At 35.5% G+C, this 21069-nt stretch overlaps 1 protein-coding gene across 2 annotated transcripts in view; it reads right to left on the bottom strand.

The window, feature by feature from the left end:
* The window catches only part of RABGAP1L (RAB GTPase activating protein 1-like), a 966320-nt gene that overhangs the window by 934909 nt on the left and 10342 nt on the right, over positions 1 to 21069 (bottom strand). For both annotated transcript variants that reach the window (XM_006887704.1, XM_006887703.1), the window contains exons 3-5: positions 17600 to 17810; positions 15515 to 15689; positions 1569 to 1726 (exon numbers count right to left, since the gene is read on the bottom strand). In XM_006887704.1, the coding sequence (XP_006887766.1) occupies positions 1569 to 1726; positions 15515 to 15689; positions 17600 to 17810 (544 nt within the window). The remainder of the gene's footprint in view (positions 1 to 1568; positions 1727 to 15514; positions 15690 to 17599; positions 17811 to 21069) is intronic.

Genomic DNA, 21069 nt, shown 5'->3' with positions numbered 1-21069 from the left:
ATTGGTTCCAATTCAGCAGTGATAGTTGAGTTGGAATTTGATATATTTGTAAGAAATTATTGCAGATACCTGCTAGGCCTACTTTTAAGATTATTACATGATTGAATAAGATAAAATATAAATAAAGTTTGTAAACAAAAAAGCTTTGTAGATGTAAAGAATTGTTATTGAGTGATGAAAGTAATAACACTCAAATTCTCAAGGAAATACCATATGCTTTGTATGACATAGGAGAGACTTCAGCTTGTCCGTGTTCAGGGGAGAAATTGCTTTAACAACAAACATATTACTTGCTCTATAGTATAATTTTTCCTGAACAAATGATATGCATAATATGACTAAATCCAAGAATAACAAAGTAGTTTCTTTGAAGAGAATATTTTCTTTTCATTAGCTACTATCTGATAATGATTTCAAAGAACAAAACATTTATATTTAAGAAGTGAGCTGTTCTGATATTGCTAGTTCAGATCTTTGATGTACTTTTATAATGAGACAAGTTCTAACTCATCACTTTACCAATTTACTGTCCTTCTGGTTGGTTCTTACCTACCTGCCTTCCTTTGGTCTCAGGATAATAGTTACCCTCAGTTGCATATCCTAAATCATAGTTCTTTTATGGTATTTGATATTTATATAAATTTAGATATGCTTTTTATAGATAGCAGTAGAAGTTTGAAAACAGACCTTACCTTTAAACTTGTTTCCATAGAATAAAGTGATATCTTTTATGAAAGAAAAAAAAATTTCAACGTCAATTTTTTTATCAATTTGTTTAGCAGTATTTACTCTCTTGTATTTCACACTTAAAATTTTTGGCAGTAATGATTTAGTGTTATGATGGTCTGTGTTTTATCATGGGACTTCTGGTGACACAGTCCATAGGGAGCTGTGATGCTAACCAAAGATGGTGCCTCTCTGGTGGTTCAAGTCCATGACTGGCTCAAGTGAGGAAGATGGACAAGCTTTTCCTCGTGATTACAGTCTCTAGAAATCCACTGGAGGGTCAGTTATGCATTGGTTCTGACTTGATGGCAGTGATTTTGTGCTTCTCCCCTGCCTTTGTATTTTATAATATGTAAGCTTGCCTAATTTTCTTTAACATAAGTGATGAAAATAATAGCCATGCTAAGTAACTAATATATGTTTAGACTATATCTGCTAACGAAAATTGTGGCCATAGTGAATTAGACCTTTCAAAATTAGAAGGAGGGGGTATGAAGAGGCAGTTGAAACCTTTGTGTAATTGGATTTTAATTGTTACTCTTTTAGGTAAGCAGAATTTTATATAGTTTCTGTACAGCATTCAAACGTTCTTCTAGACAAGTACCTGATGTTAAAGATTCAGTTATACCTACCCCTGACAGTGATGTGTTTACCTTCAGCGTCTCATTGGAAGTGAAAGAGGATGATGGCAAAGGAAACTTCAGGTGAGGATCCTTTGAAGAGAATAAAAATTTGACGTTTTGAAATATTGGCTAATGTAAAGATCTTTATATATATAAAGATCTTTACATTAGCCAATATTTCAAAACGTCAAATTTTTATTCTCTTCAAAGGATCCTCACCTGAAGTTTCCTTTGCCATCATCCTCTTTCACTTCCAATGAGACGCTGAAGGTAAACACATCACTGTCAGGGGTAGGTATAACTGAATCTTTAACATCAGGTACTTGTCTAGAAGAACGTTTGAATGCTGTACAGAAACTATATAAAATTCTGCTTACCTAAAAGAGTAACAATTAAAATCCAATTACACAAAGGTTTCAACTGCCTCTTCATACCCCCTCCTTCTAATTTTGAAAGGTCTAATTCACTATGGCCACAATTTTCGTTAGCAGATATAGTCTAAACATATATTAGTTACTTAGCATGGCTATTATTTTCATCACTTATGTTAAAGAAAATTAGGCAAGCTTACATATTATAAAATACAAAGGCAGGGGAGAAGCACAAAATCACTGCCATCAAGTCAGAACCAATGCATAACTGACCCTCCAGTGGATTTCTAGAGACTGTAATCACGAGGAAAAGCTTGTCCATCTTCCTCACTTGAGCCAGTCATGGACTTGAACCACCAGAGAGGCACCATCTTTGGTTAGCATCACAGCTCCCTATGGACTGTGTCACCAGAAGTCCCATGATAAAACACAGACCATCATAACACTAAATCATTACTGCCAAAAATTTTAAGTGTGAAATACAAGAGAGTAAATACTGCTAAACAAATTGATAAAAAAATTGACGTTGAAATTTTTTTTTCTTTCATAAAAGATATCACTTTATTCTATGGAAACAAGTTTAAAGGTAAGGTCTGTTTTCAAACTTCTACTGCTATCTATAAAAAGCATATCTAAATTTATATAAATATCAAATACCATAAAAGAACTATGATTTAGGATATGCAACTGAGGGTAACTATTATCCTGAGACCAAAGGAAGGCAGGTAGGTAAGAACCAACCAGAAGGACAGTAAATTGGTAAAGTGATGAGTTAGAACTTGTCTCATTATAAAAGTACATCAAAGATCTGAACTAGCAATATCAGAACAGCTCACTTCTTAAATATAAATGTTTTGTTCTTTGAAATCATTATCAGATAGTAGCTAATGAAAAGAAAATATTCTCTTCAAAGAAACTACTTTGTTATTCTTGGATTTAGTCATATTATGCATATCATTTGTTCAGGAAAAATTATACTATAGAGCAAGTAATATGTTTGTTGTTAAAGCAATTTCTCCCCTGAACACGGACAAGCTGAAGTCTCTCCTATGTCATACAAAGCATATGGTATTTCCTTGAGAATTTGAGTGTTATTACTTTCATCACTCAATAACAATTCTTTACATCTACAAAGCTTTTTTGTTTACAAACTTTATTTATATTTTATCTTATTCAATCATGTAATAATCTTAAAAGTAGGCCTAGCAGGTATCTGCAATAATTTCTTACAAATATATCAAATTCCAACTCAACTATCACTGCTGAATTGGAACCAATTCCTAGTTGACACTTAGCATGTTTTCAAGGGGTATAAACTGCACAGAATGAGATAGCCCATCTTCCTCCTGCAGAGCTACTGGTGGATTCAAACCAGAGGCGCCACTTTTGGATCAGCAGAGCAACTCCCTCCTCACTAGGCCACCACAGCTCCTGTTTAAGTGGGGCTCAAAACATTTCCACACACCTTGTAACTATTAAGTAGCCAACCTAGGACTAGAATGCTTAATGAGGGCTTCTCAGGAGACTGGCTCCTAACAGAATTTGACTAGCTCCCTCCTATCAATGACTATCATGGAAAGTAAAGGAAAAAGAGAATAAAACTCTGTGAAACATGCCTGACTAGGTTATATAAATAAATTCAGCTGCATCCATATTTAGGAATAGTAACTACAAGGAGAGACAATTCTTTGTTGCTGTGTTGTTGTTTTTTTTTAAAAAAAGGAGGAGCTATCTTTCAAATACCTCTGTCTTATGTTTTTTATAACCCTCAACATTTAAAAGTTAAATAAATATATTGAACTAATTTAAAGTCACAGAAGAAGAGAAATATTTATACATTTTATTTGGCTTCAAAATATACAATGTAATATCATAACAAATTAATCCCAAGATAATGCTAAAATAATGCTAGCAAACAAAGTTTTAGCCCAAGTCCACAGTTTTAGAGGACTACTGGGGCCCTGAACAAAGCAAATACTAATATACTAATTTTAGCAATAAGCAACATAGCAACATGATTTCCCGGGCTTCAAGGGCTATACTCAAATGTTACAGTAGCATAAAATGTGTTGCAGTATTTCCAGAATTAGTGCAAATTTAAAATATATTATCTTTTCTAATTAGCACAGCTACCTAGTGACAGTATTTTCTTATATATGGTTCATACTCATCATCCCTTAAAGTGAAAAAGTACTCTTAAATTTCACAGTCTTCGAGTTCTTTTAATCCTTAGTTCTAAAAGAAGTACCATACTATCTCAAATATATTTGCCTAGAGCACAAAAGAGCTTCCAATCTCTTAAACTACCCTTTGGTACCTTTTAGATTAATAATAAAAACAAATAAGAAAGAATGCTAGACAGAAGACATATTTTCAATATTTCACTTAACAGCAGGTACAAGTAAAAATTGTGCTACATATTAACAAATCTTTAGATAAAGTCCACTGGTGAGAATCTGTGCTGCAATCCCACAGGGATGTGTACACCAGTTCTCCTTTTGGGGAGAAGAATGGGCAATCTCCTCCTGTATGATTACTGCCTCTGAAAACCTGCTGGAGGGTCACCTATGGATCAGGTCCAACTTGATGGCACATAACATTCACAGGAATCTGCATTGCAATCAAAAGGCATGCTGTTCAAACCCACCAGCTGTTACACAGGAGAAGTACAATCTCCTCTTGTGCAATTATTGCTTCTGAAAACCCTCTGGAGGGTCCAGATATTGTTCAGTTCCAACTCAATGGCACATAGCAACAATTCCTAAAATATAGAGTTGCGCTTCTAATCCAAAGGTGATGCCTCTCAGGCAGTTCAAATTCACTAGCCACGCAGTGGGAGAAAGACGGGCAATCTCCTTCGATGCAATTTTACAGTTTCTGAAAATTTTCTGGAGAATCAGTTATATGACTATTCCAAATCAACAGCAATGAGTGAGTAAATTCACAGAATTATATTATTAGTACTATGATTAACTTGAAACAAGAACATGCTCATCAAAAATAGAATCTGTGAAATTTCCTTTTTTTTCTCCTCTCCTATATATTCTTCATAAATCTTCTCTAACATACACATACTTAAACAGACACACACATGGTTCAACTTCCAATTCTATAAATATATTCACTGGTCAATGATTTTCTTAATTTTTTCCCAATACAAATGAACAATCTATTAAAGAACTGATTAATATTTTTAAACAATTGGGTATGAATGCTACCTGATCTATTAAAGTTCAACTTCAGTAGTAGTTTGCTTCAAAAAGTTCATAAAAATGTTAAAATATTTTGCTGTTACTGTATTACTTTACTACTAATTACAAATGAGTAAGAACAAAGAAACAGCAAAGGATTGAAAAGAATTTTAATTGTAGGCCTCAAATGTTATAAAATTAAGATAATAACAAATTCACTCATGCATTTAACAAATTTTTTTCCAACTGCTGTGTGCAAAAGTACTATTCTAGATGCAGGGGATAAAGCAGTTAACCGGACTCTGGCATTCTAATATACATGTACTGAATGTTCTCGGGCTAGATAGAATAACCAACAGCAGAGATAACGTTAGCCTTAAATGGACAATTACTGAACTTAACACAGCAATTTAGTGTGTGGGGGCGGGGGGAGAATACAATGTGTAAGGTTATGTCTGCAAGGGAAAGTTTCTTGGGATTTGCAACTATTTTATGATTTTGGAGTATTTCCCACCCCTTGTCACTGAATAAAATATGATGTTCAAAGTTTAATTTTCATATAGTCAACTTCACTGTATTTTTTTTTCAAATGCAGTGTGTGTAAAAAGAGAATGTTGTTATTATGTGCAGTCAAGTCATTTGCCACTCATCATGACCCTATGTACAACAGCTCTGAAGCCTGCTCTATCTTGAGCCAACTTCACTGACTCTGACACAACTGTCCCCATTACCCCAGTCACTGAATCAGTCCATCTCATCTAGGGTCTTCCTCTCCTTCTCTATCCCTCTCCAAGGACTGGTCCCTCCTTGCAATATGCCCAAAGTATGTCAGACAGAGGTTCAAAATCCTTGCCTCCAAGGAGCAGCCTGATTTCACCCTCTCCAAGATTAATTTATTTGTTCTTTTAGCAGTCCACGGTATATTCAATACTCTTCAGCATCACAATTCAAAAGCACTGATTCTTCTTCTATCATCTTTAGTTAATGTCCAACTCTCTGATGCAAATCAAGTAATTGCAAAGACCATGGCCTGGATCAGGTGCCCCTAAGTCTCTAGACTGGCATCACTGTTCTTCAGTACTCTGGAGAGGTCCCTGACAGAAAACTTCTGTAGTGCAATTTGCCTTTAATTTCCTGGATGCTGGTACCAATATGTCGACTGCAGAGCTAAGAGAGCTGAAGCTGTTAACAATCTTATTCTCTTTGCCATGCTATCACGCTGTTGCCAACTCGCCTAGTGGTGAGAATCTTTGTACATTCACATAATTTTCCCTCCTATTTCTCCTAATTATTTGATTTCATGTGCATTTGTTTCAGAGCAGGAATCTTAGTGGTACAATAGTTTAAAAGTCTTCTCATTAACAAAAAGACCAGCAGTACAAACTCATCAACCATTTTGTGGGGAAAAATGTGAAAATCTACTACCGTAAAAATTTATGGCCTTGAAAATATGATGGGAGCAGTTCTCTGTATTAAGATTTATATTAGTTACAATCAACTGGATAATAATAAATTTGGATCAGAGCTGATTAGCACTTTTGTCCCACCAGAAGGTCATACAAAAATGAACGAATGAGTCATAATCTATAGTGAATGGCATGGAGAAGAAATTTCTAAAGGTTAATAAATATAGTCAAAGTGGGGGGAAAAGCAAATAAATTCCAATCTCTAATTTGGGAGGAAAGAACAATATACTGATTTCATATGTCACACTGAATCTATTTTAACACTAATAATATCTTACAAGTTACTATTTCCATCAAAAGTTTAAAATCACTGTGAACTCTAGCATCTGTGAAGAGGTTAAAATCCAATTCTTTTTCAGGTGGACTGGCATTGGAAACAATAATTATTACTATCTATAGTTTTTGGAATATATTGAATAATCTGTTATACTATGCAAAGAATATTAAATTATATACTTTAACAAACATTTTTCTATATGTCCTACCATTAAAAACAAAACAGATTATCTAAAATAGATACTTTCTTTGTAGAAGGCAAGAGTGTGTTGACAAAAAAAATACAACACAATTTTTTCCCAGAAAGTAGTAATGACAGAAAGCACTAAATTTTACATAAAACTGTATTATTTAGTTTGTTTGTTTGTTTTAAGAAGTAAGAAAAGAAGAGGAGGGCATATGCTAATCTCTAGAAGGAGAAACACACCTTAACTCCAGTGAATTGTTATATAACATTTGTTTTCTTTTTATTGAAAAATTTTCTAAATTCTCAAATATATACATTACAGTCTTCAAAATGCTATTACATAACACCGATATTTATTAACAAAACTTTCTGGCGAAATTATCCAATATAAAACTTTTTCACAAACATTGATTAAAGATAATTTCATTTTTTACAAACTTTATGTGCCAAAGAAAATTCATCAAAGAAACTCTGTGTAGCCGTAGTGGTCAAGACAGCATGGTACTGGTACAATGACAGACACATAGATCAATGGAATAGAACTGAGAACCCAGAGATCAGCCCATCTACCTATGGCAACTGATTTTTGACAAGGACATGAAATCAGTTAAGGGGGGAAATGACAGCCTTTTTAACAAATGATGCTGACAAAATCGGTAAACTATCTGTAAAAAACCTCAAGCAAGAGCCATACCTCACTCCATACACAAAAACTAACTCAAAGTGGAACAAGGACCTAAGACTAAAACCAAGGACTATCCACAACATAAACAGTGCTCCAAGCATTCTGAAAAACCTACAACCTGGAGAGGATAAAATAGATGAATGGGACCTTCAAAGAATAAAATCCCTTTGCACATTCAAAAACTTCTCCAACAGAGTAAAAAGGGAAGCCACAGGCTGGGAAAAATATTTGACAATGACATGTCTGATAAGGGACTTATTTACTTAGAATTTATAGAATACTCGAGCACCACCACAAGTGTAAACAATGCAATTGAAAAATGGGGACAGGATATGAACAGACAATTCACCAAAGAAGACATTCAGATGGCCAAGAAACGCACGAAGTGTTCAAAATCCCTAGCTCTAAGAGAAACACAAATCAAAACTATGCGAAATATTACCTTACCCCAGTAAGAATAGCAAAATTCAACAGAGCAGCAAACAACAAATGCTGGCAAGGCTGTGGAGAAACTGGAACCCTTATTCACTGTTGGTGGGAGTATAAAATGGTGCAACCACTGTGGAAGGCAGTATGGTGCTTTCTCAAAAAGTTGGAAATAGAAATACCATTTGACCCAGAAATTCCACTACTGGGAATATACCCTAAAGAAACCATAACTGCCACCTAAGCAGATATATGCACACTCATGTTTACTGATGCTTTGTTCACAATAGCAAAAAGTTAGAAACAACCTAAACAACAAACTAATGGATAGAGTTCTGGTATATATGGAATACTATGCTGCAATGAAAAACAAAGAACTTATGAAATAGCATAAAAAATGGGTGACCCTGGAGGACATTATGCTGAGTGTAATATCTCAGTCACAAAAGGACAAATGCTGCATAGTGCCACTGTTGTAAAGTGGGACTGACATCGAGGTTGGCAGGGAAACTAAGAGGGGATAAATAATGTATACTGCATTGAAATAAATGAGAGAGAAAACTATTTAGGAGAAATATATGATTATGTATTATGTCATGACAAGAGTCCAGAATGAAAGCTGCATAGTGGAGCAGACTGGGGGGAAGTGGGGGGTGGGGGGGTGTCAGAGTGGGGAGGATTGCATAATAATAAAAGAATTTTTTTTTACTCTTAAAGAGAAAATCAAACGGGGTGGGGCTGGGAGGAAAGTGTGCACACACAAAAAAATGAATGAATGGAAATCCAAAGTTTCTGTAAGCTTTCATTAAAATTTAAAAAAAAAAAAATGAACCAAAAAAATGTCCATAGCACTGAGGACACTTCCTTTTCTCAGCTAATTTTAAATAGACAAACCTTGTACATATTTTTTTAAAAAGAAAATGTATGTAGAAAAGTCATTTCTGAAAAATTACGTGTTAAAAATTTACCAACAGTTTAATTTTTATAGACAGGATCTTAAATGTATCATCTAAGATCTTTTCTATTATAAAAATCAACTTATAAAGATAATTTTAAAAACCAACTTAATTAAAGACAGTATAATAAAACAATTTCTGGTTTGGTTTCCAAAAGAAAATATAAAATAAATAAATACTAAGAAATATTATCTTCCTTATGTAAGGAATAAGATTATTGTTTTATAAAGTGACATATGAATAATTCAAAGAAAAACCAATGCATTAAGAATATGTCTTCCTGTTGATACCCTTTATATTTATCATTAAATACCTCTAAATGCCTTTACCACCAGATGATTAGAAGTATGCTTCTAAAATGTAAAAGATGTTCTTGTGATGGTGAATAATGCTGCTATGAACATTGGTGTACAAGCCTCCATTTGTGTCTCAGTTTTCATTTTCTCTGGGTATATTCCAAGCAGTGGAATACTTGGGTCATATGGAATGTCTATGTTCAGCTTTTTGAGGAAACACTAAACTGCCTTCCAGAATTGCTGTAACATTTTACAATCTCACCAACAATGTATAAGAGTTCCTTTCTTGCCACATCCTCTCCAACATTTATTACTTGCTGTTAAACTTTGCCACTCTTACTGGAGTGAGATGGTACCTCATTGTGGTTTTGATTTGCATCTCTCTTATTGCCAGTGATTTGGAGCATTTCTTCATGAGTCTGTTGATCATTCAAATATCTTCCTCTGTGAAAATTCTTTTTGTGTCTTTTACCCATTTTGTAATTGGGTTATCAGTCTTTTTCTTGTGGAGGCCCAGAAGTATTCTGTAAACTTTTGTTATGAGACTCTTGTCTGAGTCGGTATTACCAAATACAATCGAATGGATTAAGAAATTACGGTACATTCATAAAATGGAATACTATGTGGTGGCACTCAAGAGCAATGATTTTGTAAATTATTACCTAGCTTGAAAGGGACTGGAGACCATTATGCTGAGTGAACTGACTCTGTCCCACAAGGACAAATATTGTATAAAATCATTATTGTAGAATGAGCATGAGGAACCAGCGCGGGGAGAGTGGAAGCAGAGGGATGAGGATGTGCAGAGGAGAGGGGTAGATTAATCATGGGGTTGTACAATTTAATGAGGGGTGTGAGGAAACTGGAAGAATCTGGTCTGCAAAACAATCTATTCAAATTTTGTAAATATACTAATAATAAAAAATAAAATATAAAACAGAATCTGCTAGTAATAATAACAAGTATATTAAAACAACGATTTTAAAAATTCAATTTGAAAAAATGACTAAGAGAAATAAAATCTCAAAGAAAGTGAACTAAACCTTTTTTCAATCACTACAAACAGTTTTGTACAACAGATTCATAAAGATACAACAAAGAATAGGTGCCTCCTTGTCTACTTTCACTACACTTTCCAGTATTGTGCTTTGGTAAACCATTCTTCAATGGAAGTTTAGCACATCCCTTCTCTGTATGAAGATCACCAGCACCCACCATACTGCTGGCTCATTTCCCCAAAAGTGCCCCAAAGGAAACACTTAATCCGTTTTAACTGGTGTGAAACAAAGCTTACCCCTCACTGGCATTCTCTTCCAAGACCTTTGGTTTCTGTTGCTTATGGGCTTTAAAGTGAAATAAGATCTCTGCAGTAACAGAAGTGATAGCCATGCTGCTTCCCCTTATGAGAAGACCCCTTACATATTGTTGTTGTTATTATGAGCCAACAAGTTGACTACAACTCGTAGTGACCTTATGAACAACAGCTCTGAACCTTGCCCTATCCTACACCATCCTCAAGATTTCTGACATGCTCGAGCCCACTGTGACAGTCGCTGTGGCAATCCATTTTGCTTAGGGTCTTCTTCTCTTTCTCTGACCTTTCACCTTTCCCAACATGATGTCTTTTCCCAAAAGCTGGTCTATCCTGACCATATGTCTGAATAGCTTCCTTTAACTGTCAAATCTCTTCAGATTTGATACAGGGATCCTATTAAAAAAAAAAACAAACAGAAAACAAATGAGTGGCAATACTACTCAGTAGCTCTCAAGCAACAAAGAACTTCTGATATCTATGCCTGAGCCACATGTGCAATCTACCTGTACCCATTAAATGGTACTAAAATATAAAGGACAAAAGTTGTCCTTCACCACAAAAAAGGGAACACCTCGGAACTTTGTAACATGACTGCCAGTAAATGTAACCCTCAAATTCATTAAAAGATCAATTATTTTCTGAGGGGAGAGCAAAAAATATGTGTTGGACTTTTTTTGCATAAAGCATGGGTAAAATACAAAAGGTATCTAAAATGCCAGGCATATAGCTGACAGATTAAAAAACAAAAACTTGCAGATGGTTATTATAACTTAAACAATGGATGGAGAAACTGTTATTGAAAATAACATGACTCTTCAGAGACCAACACTTCAGTTTGAAATGCAGCTCTATCATGCATTTCCTTATCCTCAGGATAAACAAGTGTCTATACAGTTTATCATCCAAGCTAGAACCCTTTTGAGAGCACAAGATAGTCCTGTTAATAACATGCCTAGACTACAGAATAAACTAGGATTTCTCAAGTGAACAGCAACTTAAACCTTCTAGTCTAAAAAAGTTATTGTCAATAATGGAAATATGAACACCCAACATATGTTTGGCACAGCACCTGGCAAAAGTTTTCTGTCTATACTAGGTCCTGGTCGTATAGGGGTTTAAGCATTTTTCTGTCAACCAAAATGTCCACGACTCTAACCACCAACCATGCTATGGGAGAAAGATGGTCAGTCTGCTCCTACAAAGATTTATAGTCTCAAAAATCCTATGGGGCAGTTCTACTCTGTCCTATAGAGTTGCGATGAGTCAAAAGTAACTTCATAATAGTGATGTTGGTTTCAAGTCTTCTTATTTAAGGAAGGCCTTGAGTAATGCAAAAGGCCTAAAGTAGTGTAGTGGTTATGCTCTGTGCTGTTAATAAAAAAGCTGACATTCAAACCTAAAAGCTGCTCCTCAGAAAAAAGTGGCAGTCTGCTTCCACTTGCCTGCCCTGGAAATCCTAAGGACTGTTCTACTCTAATCTATGAGATTGCTAAGAGTCAGAATCAAGTAGGCATCAACTTGCTGGGCATTCATTAACTAATCTAAGCCTAACATGTACAAACTATGTAAAATGTAATTTCGCCATTCTTGCTTCCAACAAAGGTGGCAGTTTGAATCCACCCAGAGATAAACCACAAAAGAAGAGCCTGGGGCCTTAATGCCATAAAGATAATGAGAAGGCAAACTCTATGAGGCAGTTTCCACTCATGGGATCAGCATGAGTCAGAGTCAACTCAGAGTAATGAGGTTTTTTAAATTTTTCATGTGAAGCCCTGGATGCTACAAATGATGACCATTATACAAAACATTGATAATCTGGAACTGCCCAGAGTAACCTGGAAGAGAGGGTTGGTGATCTGCTTCCAGCAAATCATAAACCTAAAAGCTTATGAAGAGTGCTTTACTCTGTAATATGAGGTCACCATAAATCAGGACTCAGTGGCAAGAGACATAATATCTCATAATAAAGTTTAATGACCTGATTGTATTTCTTTTTTTTTTATGACAAATTTTCCACCATTACCTTGAAAGGTAACACTTTCAAAATTACACTTTTTCTAAAAAAGTTATGTCATGCATTGACCTTGTTTTCTTATAGCCCAAAATGCACTAAACATTGCTCTTGATAAATGTAATTAATGCTATTTAAAACTATATCTAAAATAGTTTGACCAAGAATTTTTAACAGTCTTGCCCACTACTGAATTTATACATCCTAACAAGCAATAACATCTTCCCCCTTCTCCAACAAGTGAATGCTGTAACCCAATAAGAGAAGAATTCATACCATCACAGTCATTGAAAAGGCTTGCAGCCAGGTCTCTTTAAGTGTGCTTCTGCAGTAATGTTTCTAGCTCTCTCCGAGGCAAGTTATCAATTCTAGAAAGTCCTTTTTCCTTGCTGTTGAGGTCCAATGGTCCAGAAACCACAGAGAGATGAAATGATGGCTGCCAACATGAAAGGCCAGGACTCTACCATATGCTCTACCTTTGCAGTGGAGTTTGTAAGGATCGGAAATCGTGCAAACAAACATACACACACACTCAAATATATTCTTTCAACACATTTCTATTTACAGTCTACTATGTGCTACACATACACACTAGCCTATTTATACTCGTTTATTCTAACGCAGCTTTTTGATCAATAAGTCGGTATGTAAGGTATATGTATATCTATTAAGACTTTTTTTTTAAAGAATTGATGACTTTGAGTTGTGGTGCTAGAGAAGTCTTGAACATACCATGGACCACTAAGAAAACAAAGGGTGAAACCAAGTTTCTCCTCAGAGGCTAGGATTTTTTATTTTTTTTTTTTAGACTAGGATTTTGAAGATCCATCTCACGTACTCTGGGCCTTGTGGCCAGGAGGGACCGACCAATCCTTGGAGAAGAACATCATGTTGGAAGGGTAGAGGAAAAGCGCAGGAGAGGAATACCCCAGATGACATGGATTAATACAGTAACTAATGCAATGGGGATAGGTAATCAAAGTCAATGAGACTGACTCAAGATGAGGCAGGCTTCAGAGCTGTTGTATCTAAGGTTGCTAAGAATCACCGGCAACTTGATGGCATATAACAACAACATATTTTAAAATATTCAGTTTCTAACACATAAGTCTGACAAAGAATTTCTACAGGTAACAGTCTAAATTATCTGTCTGTGCATACTTTTTTTAGTGTGAATCAAACAGATTAACATGGCATAAGAAATGTCACATCCCTTACATATAGTGTCATGCACTCAGCTACAACAATGAATTTCAATTTTGTGGCTAGAAATAAACTCTTGTAACTCCTGTTAATAGAATGGTTATCCAAATTCATGGTAAACAAAGAGTAAAATATCTGTTGGTTCTTGTATTTTAAATTGATTATTTATATTTCTAAATAAAACATACCTAAGAGCTTACCTGTGGAGGTAAATACTTATTCAAAATGGCTTTCCTGGCCATTGCCTGACTTTGCCAAATGGATGGCAGGAATATGTGAATACACATACTAGCTTATCCACAATGAGAATGGTTAATCTCACCAATCCACCAGGAGATTGGCTAGTTTTGCCAATAAACTGAGCAGATTTAGCATCAGAATTTGAAGAAATCTTTCTACTAGCAAAGAAGAAGGAAGAGAATGCAACTCGTCCTAGAGGACAGAGCAACAGCCACAGCAGCTGAAGCAGAGGACCAGAGTTCCAGCATGAGGCCGACTGATTGCTACCTCCCACAATCAGAACCAAAGCTAAGCAAAAACGTTTACCCAAGTTTGTTAGACAACAGGGTGGGGCAGGGGGCAATACTGGCAAAACTGAAAACTTTGTAACAATGGTCCAAAACTGTGAAGCTCAAGGCTGAGGTAACAGTGAACACATTTTGGAGGCTCTCCTGATTATAATTCGTTACTAACTTGAATTACAGACTTTCAACTTCCCCAATATGGTTCTGTACAATCTATGAGCTATCTCAAGGACCTAGTAAAGCAGTAAGATCGGTGTTGAGAAGAATAGAAAGAGGTTCAGGAGTATAAGGGACATGACTAACCTCATGGAATGGGTTTTGTGCTGCAGATGCTATTGATGTGGACAGTTCTCCTTTATGAAGCTAGTAAATGTCAGACGTGGCTGCCCCCACTCAGACCTTGCTCTTTCTACATTCTCCATTCAAACTTAATTAATAATCCCTTTGAAATCGTTGCCAGCACTAAAGTTTCAGTATTAATTTAAATGAATTTTATCTTCAGGATTAATTTAAAAGATATAGAATTATTTTTTAAAAAGTCATGTCTCCATGTATATATTAATCAATTAAGCTATAACTCCCTCTCTAGTCTCAAAATAAACCAACAGTTAATAACTGTTAAGAAGAATGTACTAAAAGCGTACCTTTAATATTCCTGCAATATAGGAACAGTTATATTTTTAATGAGGCCAGTTCTCCAGAGCAAAAGCCAGCTTCTGAGTGAATGCATACAATAATCAGTGGCAAAAATCACAAAGATCTAGAAAACAATCTTACTGGAATAGCTTATTGAAAACAATACACAAGTATGAGGTCAAGCAGGAAAAGGGGTAGCATTACAGGCACTTTGTAAAATCACATGGACCAATCTATTTAAGAATAATAAAAGAAATGGAGAAAAAAAAATCCTCCTTTAAGGGCCTTACCACTTATTATCATAGTGAAATGGGAAGATAGTTCATCAAGTAGTATTTTTCTATTACACTTTTTTTTTACACTTTTTAAAAATTTTTTATTACAGGAGTACACCGCCTACAATACCATTTCAGTTATGCACACCTACTAGACTCCAGTTTTCATATTCCATTTCATGCCATAACAAATAACTTTCATTCTGTATATATAAATTCCAAATGTATGCAATATGGTATATATCATACATCTAATTTACAAGATAGGATATTAGGCTACAAAATACTACTTTAACTCATCTCATCTTTCTATGTTACTCTTTTTGAGTACAATATATTATACTTACTGCCTCTTTAATTTCACAGGAGAAAACATGTATCTGAAATTCTTCTGAACCATGGGAACTCTCTGTAAACGCAAAGCAATCACTTTCTGTAGTCCCATCATGTCCACGCACACAGAATAGCACCTTGTAGATTGGAAAAGATGCTATCTCCACATTGCTGGACTGGTCTATAATTCTGTACAGCAGTGATGAAAAATGAGGTAATATATTACAAACAATAAAGGTGAACAGTTTTACTTTATCAGTATATATCATCTTAAAATTATCTTTAAAAACACAAAAAATAAACTGGTACTAACACTTCATAAAAACAAATCATCTTTACATTATTATAAATAAATGCACAAGTATTTATTATTTTCTTTCAATAATTTCTTCACTTTAATATTTCCTATGATCCAACTAACTCACATTACTTATTCTCAAAGCCAAAAATACTTGGCTTTGTATTATACACTGTCACCTCTCCCTGAAAGCCAATCTTGTTCTAGTGTAACAAAAGGGATGCCAATAGAGATAGTACAGATCATCCCCTGGAGAATCCATTCGTATTCAGGGTAGTGCCGGTAAGTTTCTCCAAGCCTCAATTCATTGTTCAGCTGAGACTTCTTTACCTCAAAAAAGATGAAAGTGATCACAAAGATTGGATCAACAAAAGAATTTAAGAGGTGAAAGCAACTTGTGAAGTATGAGAATTAATACTTCTCTAACTTAGTAAAATTAATTCTTGACATGTAAAAATCGTTTTACAAATCATTAAATTCTACACTGACCTAAAAAACACAAGACATCAGGATTTCAGGCTAACAACACGGGTAAACAGAGAGGTAAAAGAGGTGGAGATCTGGGTGTAGAAATTTCAGCCGCCAAACAGAGAATCAAATAAATACACTAAGACTTTGTTTAAGGTGTGCTTGGTATATCCAAACCAAATAGTTAACATCAAAAAGCATTTTAAATTTTCAGGAGTTTCCAAATAACAGAAAATTTATCATATCTTTTCTTTCAACCAAAAGTTTATATATTTGCCTTGCTACTAGAATTTAGCTAACATTTTCCCACATTCTAAACTTTAGAGGAAGAGGTAAATTCAGAAAGGTCTTTTTGTTTTCTCAAAAGATTAGATCAACTTTTAGGCAACAGTGTAAAATTAGAACACATCTAATCTTATTTCCTCCACTGGATTATTTATTTGCATCATACTGTGGGCCAAATACTACTCTATGTATTGAACCTGAAAAACATAAAAGTATAAAGAATCTACTTCCACAGAGTTGATATTCTAATGAAAAGGTAAGAAGGAGGCAAGAATGATAAGGTAAGAGATCAAGTCAGAACAGCAGGTTGTCAATTTACAAATTTGGTAGGAATCTGCAAACCATGTTTGATGGTATTATTATGTGCCATCACATTGCCTCAGAGTCATGAGTGAAATCATGATAAAGATTTATGATATAATCATAAGTATAATTAGAGGCTGATTAGAGAATAATATTATCACTTAAAGTAATTCAGGATTCAGATGATATTCAATATTATTCCTAAGTAAACCTGAAACAAAATATAATTTTGCTTTTTTTTAAATCTGATATAATTAGCTTAAAATCTAGAACCACTATAATTTTTGAAACACTATGAGAGTCTAAAGACAGATTTTTTTAACTTGTGTTTAGGGGGGAAAAATGGTAAGCAAATAAATATTTTTACCACTGATGCCTATTGTAATATTTTAAGCACTATTTTCTAAATATCCCTTGTAAAAAGGCAAAACCATTTAAGCCTTAATACAATATTTACTTTGCATACATACAGAGTGTAATGAATTCACAGTAAGTCCTACACTTTTTTTTTTTATCATGTGGTTCTTTATTATTCATGTAGGATTGTATTAAAGACTTGGCATCTTTGCATTTGAAATCATTGATTAATATTAACAATTCCCTGCTGTTGCTAAATATTTGTTTTATTTTCACACATTTCTGAATAAATTACTTTGAAAGATGTAGAGGACTTAACAGTCTCACCACAACCCAAAAAAACATAATGAAGGTTTAAAAAGAAAACGGTAAGTAAGTTAGAGCTCACCTCACAGAGCCTTCTGGAACATTTGGCACATACAGAGTAACAGGAAAGGGGTACTGACTAGAAGATTTCATGGTTGCCATTGCCCGTAAAGCCTCTACTTCATTTCGTGGAGAAGAAACCTTCATACAGCCTAAGTAGGTCAGTTTGTTAAATAAAACACTATCTTCTTCAGTTAGTCCACTTGGAGAAGATGGTCTGGGTGTAGAAATTTCTGGGGACAGAGGAAAGAAAACTCTCAAAAATCAATCTAAAACTCTACAGTGCAATTACATCCTACTGCTCCAAAATAAATTACATTTCTAAACCAAAATGTAGTAATCCAGAGGAGTGACTTTATTTTTATGAAAATAACATATGCTTTCTACATTTGTTTGCCAACTGTTCTTCCACTGAAGAGGTATTATCATTAAGTAAATACTGTAGGCAAAAATTTTCCATGCTGCTATAAAAAAATTTATAGAAGTATATATCATCTTATATTCTATTAAATGAGTATATTATTTATGTACAAATATACATATTGAATGTACCATGGACTGCTAGGAGAACAAACAGGTTTGTCCTGGAGAGGCTGAAGCCAGGCTGTTCCTTGGAGGCAAGGATTCTGAAGCTTCATCTGACATACTTTGGGCATGTTGCAAGGAGGGACCATTCCTTTGAGAGGAACATCATGTTTGGGAGAATGGAGGGACAGCGCAAGAGACTAAGACCCTCGATGAGATGGACTGATTGGAGTAATGGGAGTAGGTGTGTCAGAGACAGTGAGGTTGGCACAGGATAGAGCAGGGTTTAGGGCTCTTGTACATAGGGTCGCTATGAGTTGCAAGCAACTCGACAACACAAAACAACAACAACTTATTTTCAATTACTGTGTTCCAGAGAAACCCAGTGGTTGTACCTAAGTGCTTCAATGGAAATTACAAGCCTATACCCTGCTCCATGTCCACTGCATCTACAGATATGTTGTTGAGCCTGATTTCTAATTACTACCAATTATGTGGCTAACCCAGAGGCCATGTCTCTCTGCTAGTTCAAATCTACCAAGCATCTCCATACAAGAAAGATGGGTAATCTCTTTCCATGTGATTTACAGTTTCTTAGTCCCACTGGAAGGTGGAAGGGCAGCTGAAATGTGCAATAATAATTAATGAAAATGCAACTTTACAGTAAACTCTCATTAAAATCACAATAATTTTTTTTAAAAATAAAAAGAATAGGTTTGAGGCCCTGAACTCTAATGACTGATGACCAGATGAGTTGTGAGGTGGCATCAAGGATATTAACCATGAAGAATTCAGTAAGTCATTACCAAGACAAAGACCAAGACAAAACCAAGTAGTCAAAAAGAGACTCTGAAACTTGAACATGGAAAGGCCAAACACAGGAAAGAAACACTGAAACAAAACAGATGAAAAGATTACAAAGGGCAGCTTTAGAAGAAAAAGCAAAGTATTATCTATCATGAGACAGGCAAAGAGGCGGAGTTAGAAAATAGAGAACTCATTTTGCATTTCTCAAACAGAAAGGACTGAAAAAATTCATGTCTCAAATGTTGTTTTTGTTGTTGTTAAATGGCATCAAGTCACTTGCGACTCATAACGACCCAAGTACAAGAGCTCTAAAGGCCGTTCTATCCTGTGCCAACCCAGCCACCTCAAATGCACTCATTCCCACCTCTCTACTCACAGAATCGATCCATCTCAATGAAGGTCTTCCTCTCATGTGCCACCCCTCCACTCTGCCAAACATGATGTCCCTCTCCAAGGATCAGTCCCTCCTTGCAATATGCCCAAAGTATGTCAGACGAAGCTTCAGAATCCTTGACTCCAAGGAGCATTCCAGCTCCACCTTTTCCAGGACAAACCTGTTTGTTCTCCTAGCAGTCCATGGTATATTCAACACTCTTCTCCAGCACCAAAGCTCAAAGGCATCAATTCTCTTTTTATCACCCCTATTCACTGTCCAACTCTCTGATGTATAGCACGCAATTGCAAAGACTATAGCCCGGATCAGGTGCACTTTAGTCTCCAGCCTGACATCATTGCTCTTCAGTACTCTTAAGAGGTCACTCACAGCTGCCTTTCCCAATACAATTCGTCTCTTGATTTCCTGACGGCTGTTACCAAGAGTGTTGACTGTGGAACCAAGTAAACTAAAACTGTTAACTATCTCCATCTATTCACCATCCATACTGATGCTGCCAACTGGCCTAGTGCTGAGAATCTTTGTTTTCTTGAAGTTGGGCTTCAATCTGTATAGGAGGCTGCAGTCCTTGACCTTCTGCAGCAAGCACTTCAGGTCCTCCTCAGTTTCAGCAAACAGGGTTGTGTCATCTGCATAACGTTGATGACTCTTCCACCAATACAGATGCCACATTCCTCCTCGTACAGCCCAGCATCTCGGATGACACTAAAGAATGCAATGGGCATAATTTCCAATGATCCAGGAAGCATTAAAAGAAGATGAAGGGGCCTCCACAAGAAAAAGATGAATACAACAACTACAAAATGGGCAAAAGACATGGAAAGAATTTTTACAGAGGAAGATATTTGAATGCCCAACAGACACATTAAGAAATTAATGGGCATTCTTGTCATTACAGAAGTCCAGAGTGAAGGCTGCATAGTGGAGTGGACTTCAGGGGAGGGATTGTATAACAATGAAAGAGTTTTTCTTTTACTTTTCAAGGAGAAGAGTGAATTGGGGGAGGGGGTGGGAGGGAGAAAAGTATAACAATGAATGACTGGAAAGTCTAAGTCTTTGTAAACTTTCATTAAAATAAATTTTAAAAAATGTTCCACATCACTGACAATAAGAGAAATGGCAATAAAAGAGATGCAAATCAAAGCCACAATGAGATAACATCTCACTCCAGTAAGAGTGACAAAATTTTAACAGGACAGTAAGTAATAAATGTTGGAGGGGACATGGAAAGAGAGGAACTCTTTTTTTTTTTCTTTAATTAATACTACTTTATTTTAAAAGTTCTTATACGTTGCTTTTCATGTTGGATCATTCCCATATCTTTCACCACCACCACCACCACCACCAATCAAATTGTGCAAGACTACGATTAACCACTCTCCACCTCCCCCGTCCATCCTTATCCCTTTGCTCCCCCCTTGATCCTCATACTCATTCTACAATAATGGTTTTATATAGTATTTGTCCTTATGGGATTCAGCATAATGCTCTCCAGTCCCTCCCAAGTTAGGTAGTGATTTACAAAATTATTGCTCCTGTGTGCTGCATAGGAGTCCATAGTGTGAATGTACCATAGTTTCTCAATCTATTCTATTGTGGTTGGACACTGTTGGTTGGATTGTAAAATGGTACAACCATTCTGGAAGAGAGTTTGGCATTTCCTAAAAAAGTTGAATATAGAAATTCTCTATGACCCAGCTATTCTACTGCTTGGAATATATCCCAAGAAAATGAGAACTGGGGCAGACTTATACACCAATATTCAT

This window comes from Elephantulus edwardii, unplaced genomic scaffold, assembly GCF_000299155.1.
Source record: "Elephantulus edwardii isolate Elephantulus edwardi_28Jun2011 unplaced genomic scaffold, EleEdw1.0 scaffold00061, whole genome shotgun sequence".
NCBI classification, from domain to species: domain Eukaryota; kingdom Metazoa; phylum Chordata; class Mammalia; order Macroscelidea; family Macroscelididae; genus Elephantulus; species Elephantulus edwardii.
Note: the sequence above shows the minus strand (reverse complement) of the source record. Positions and strands in the feature narration are given on the sequence as shown.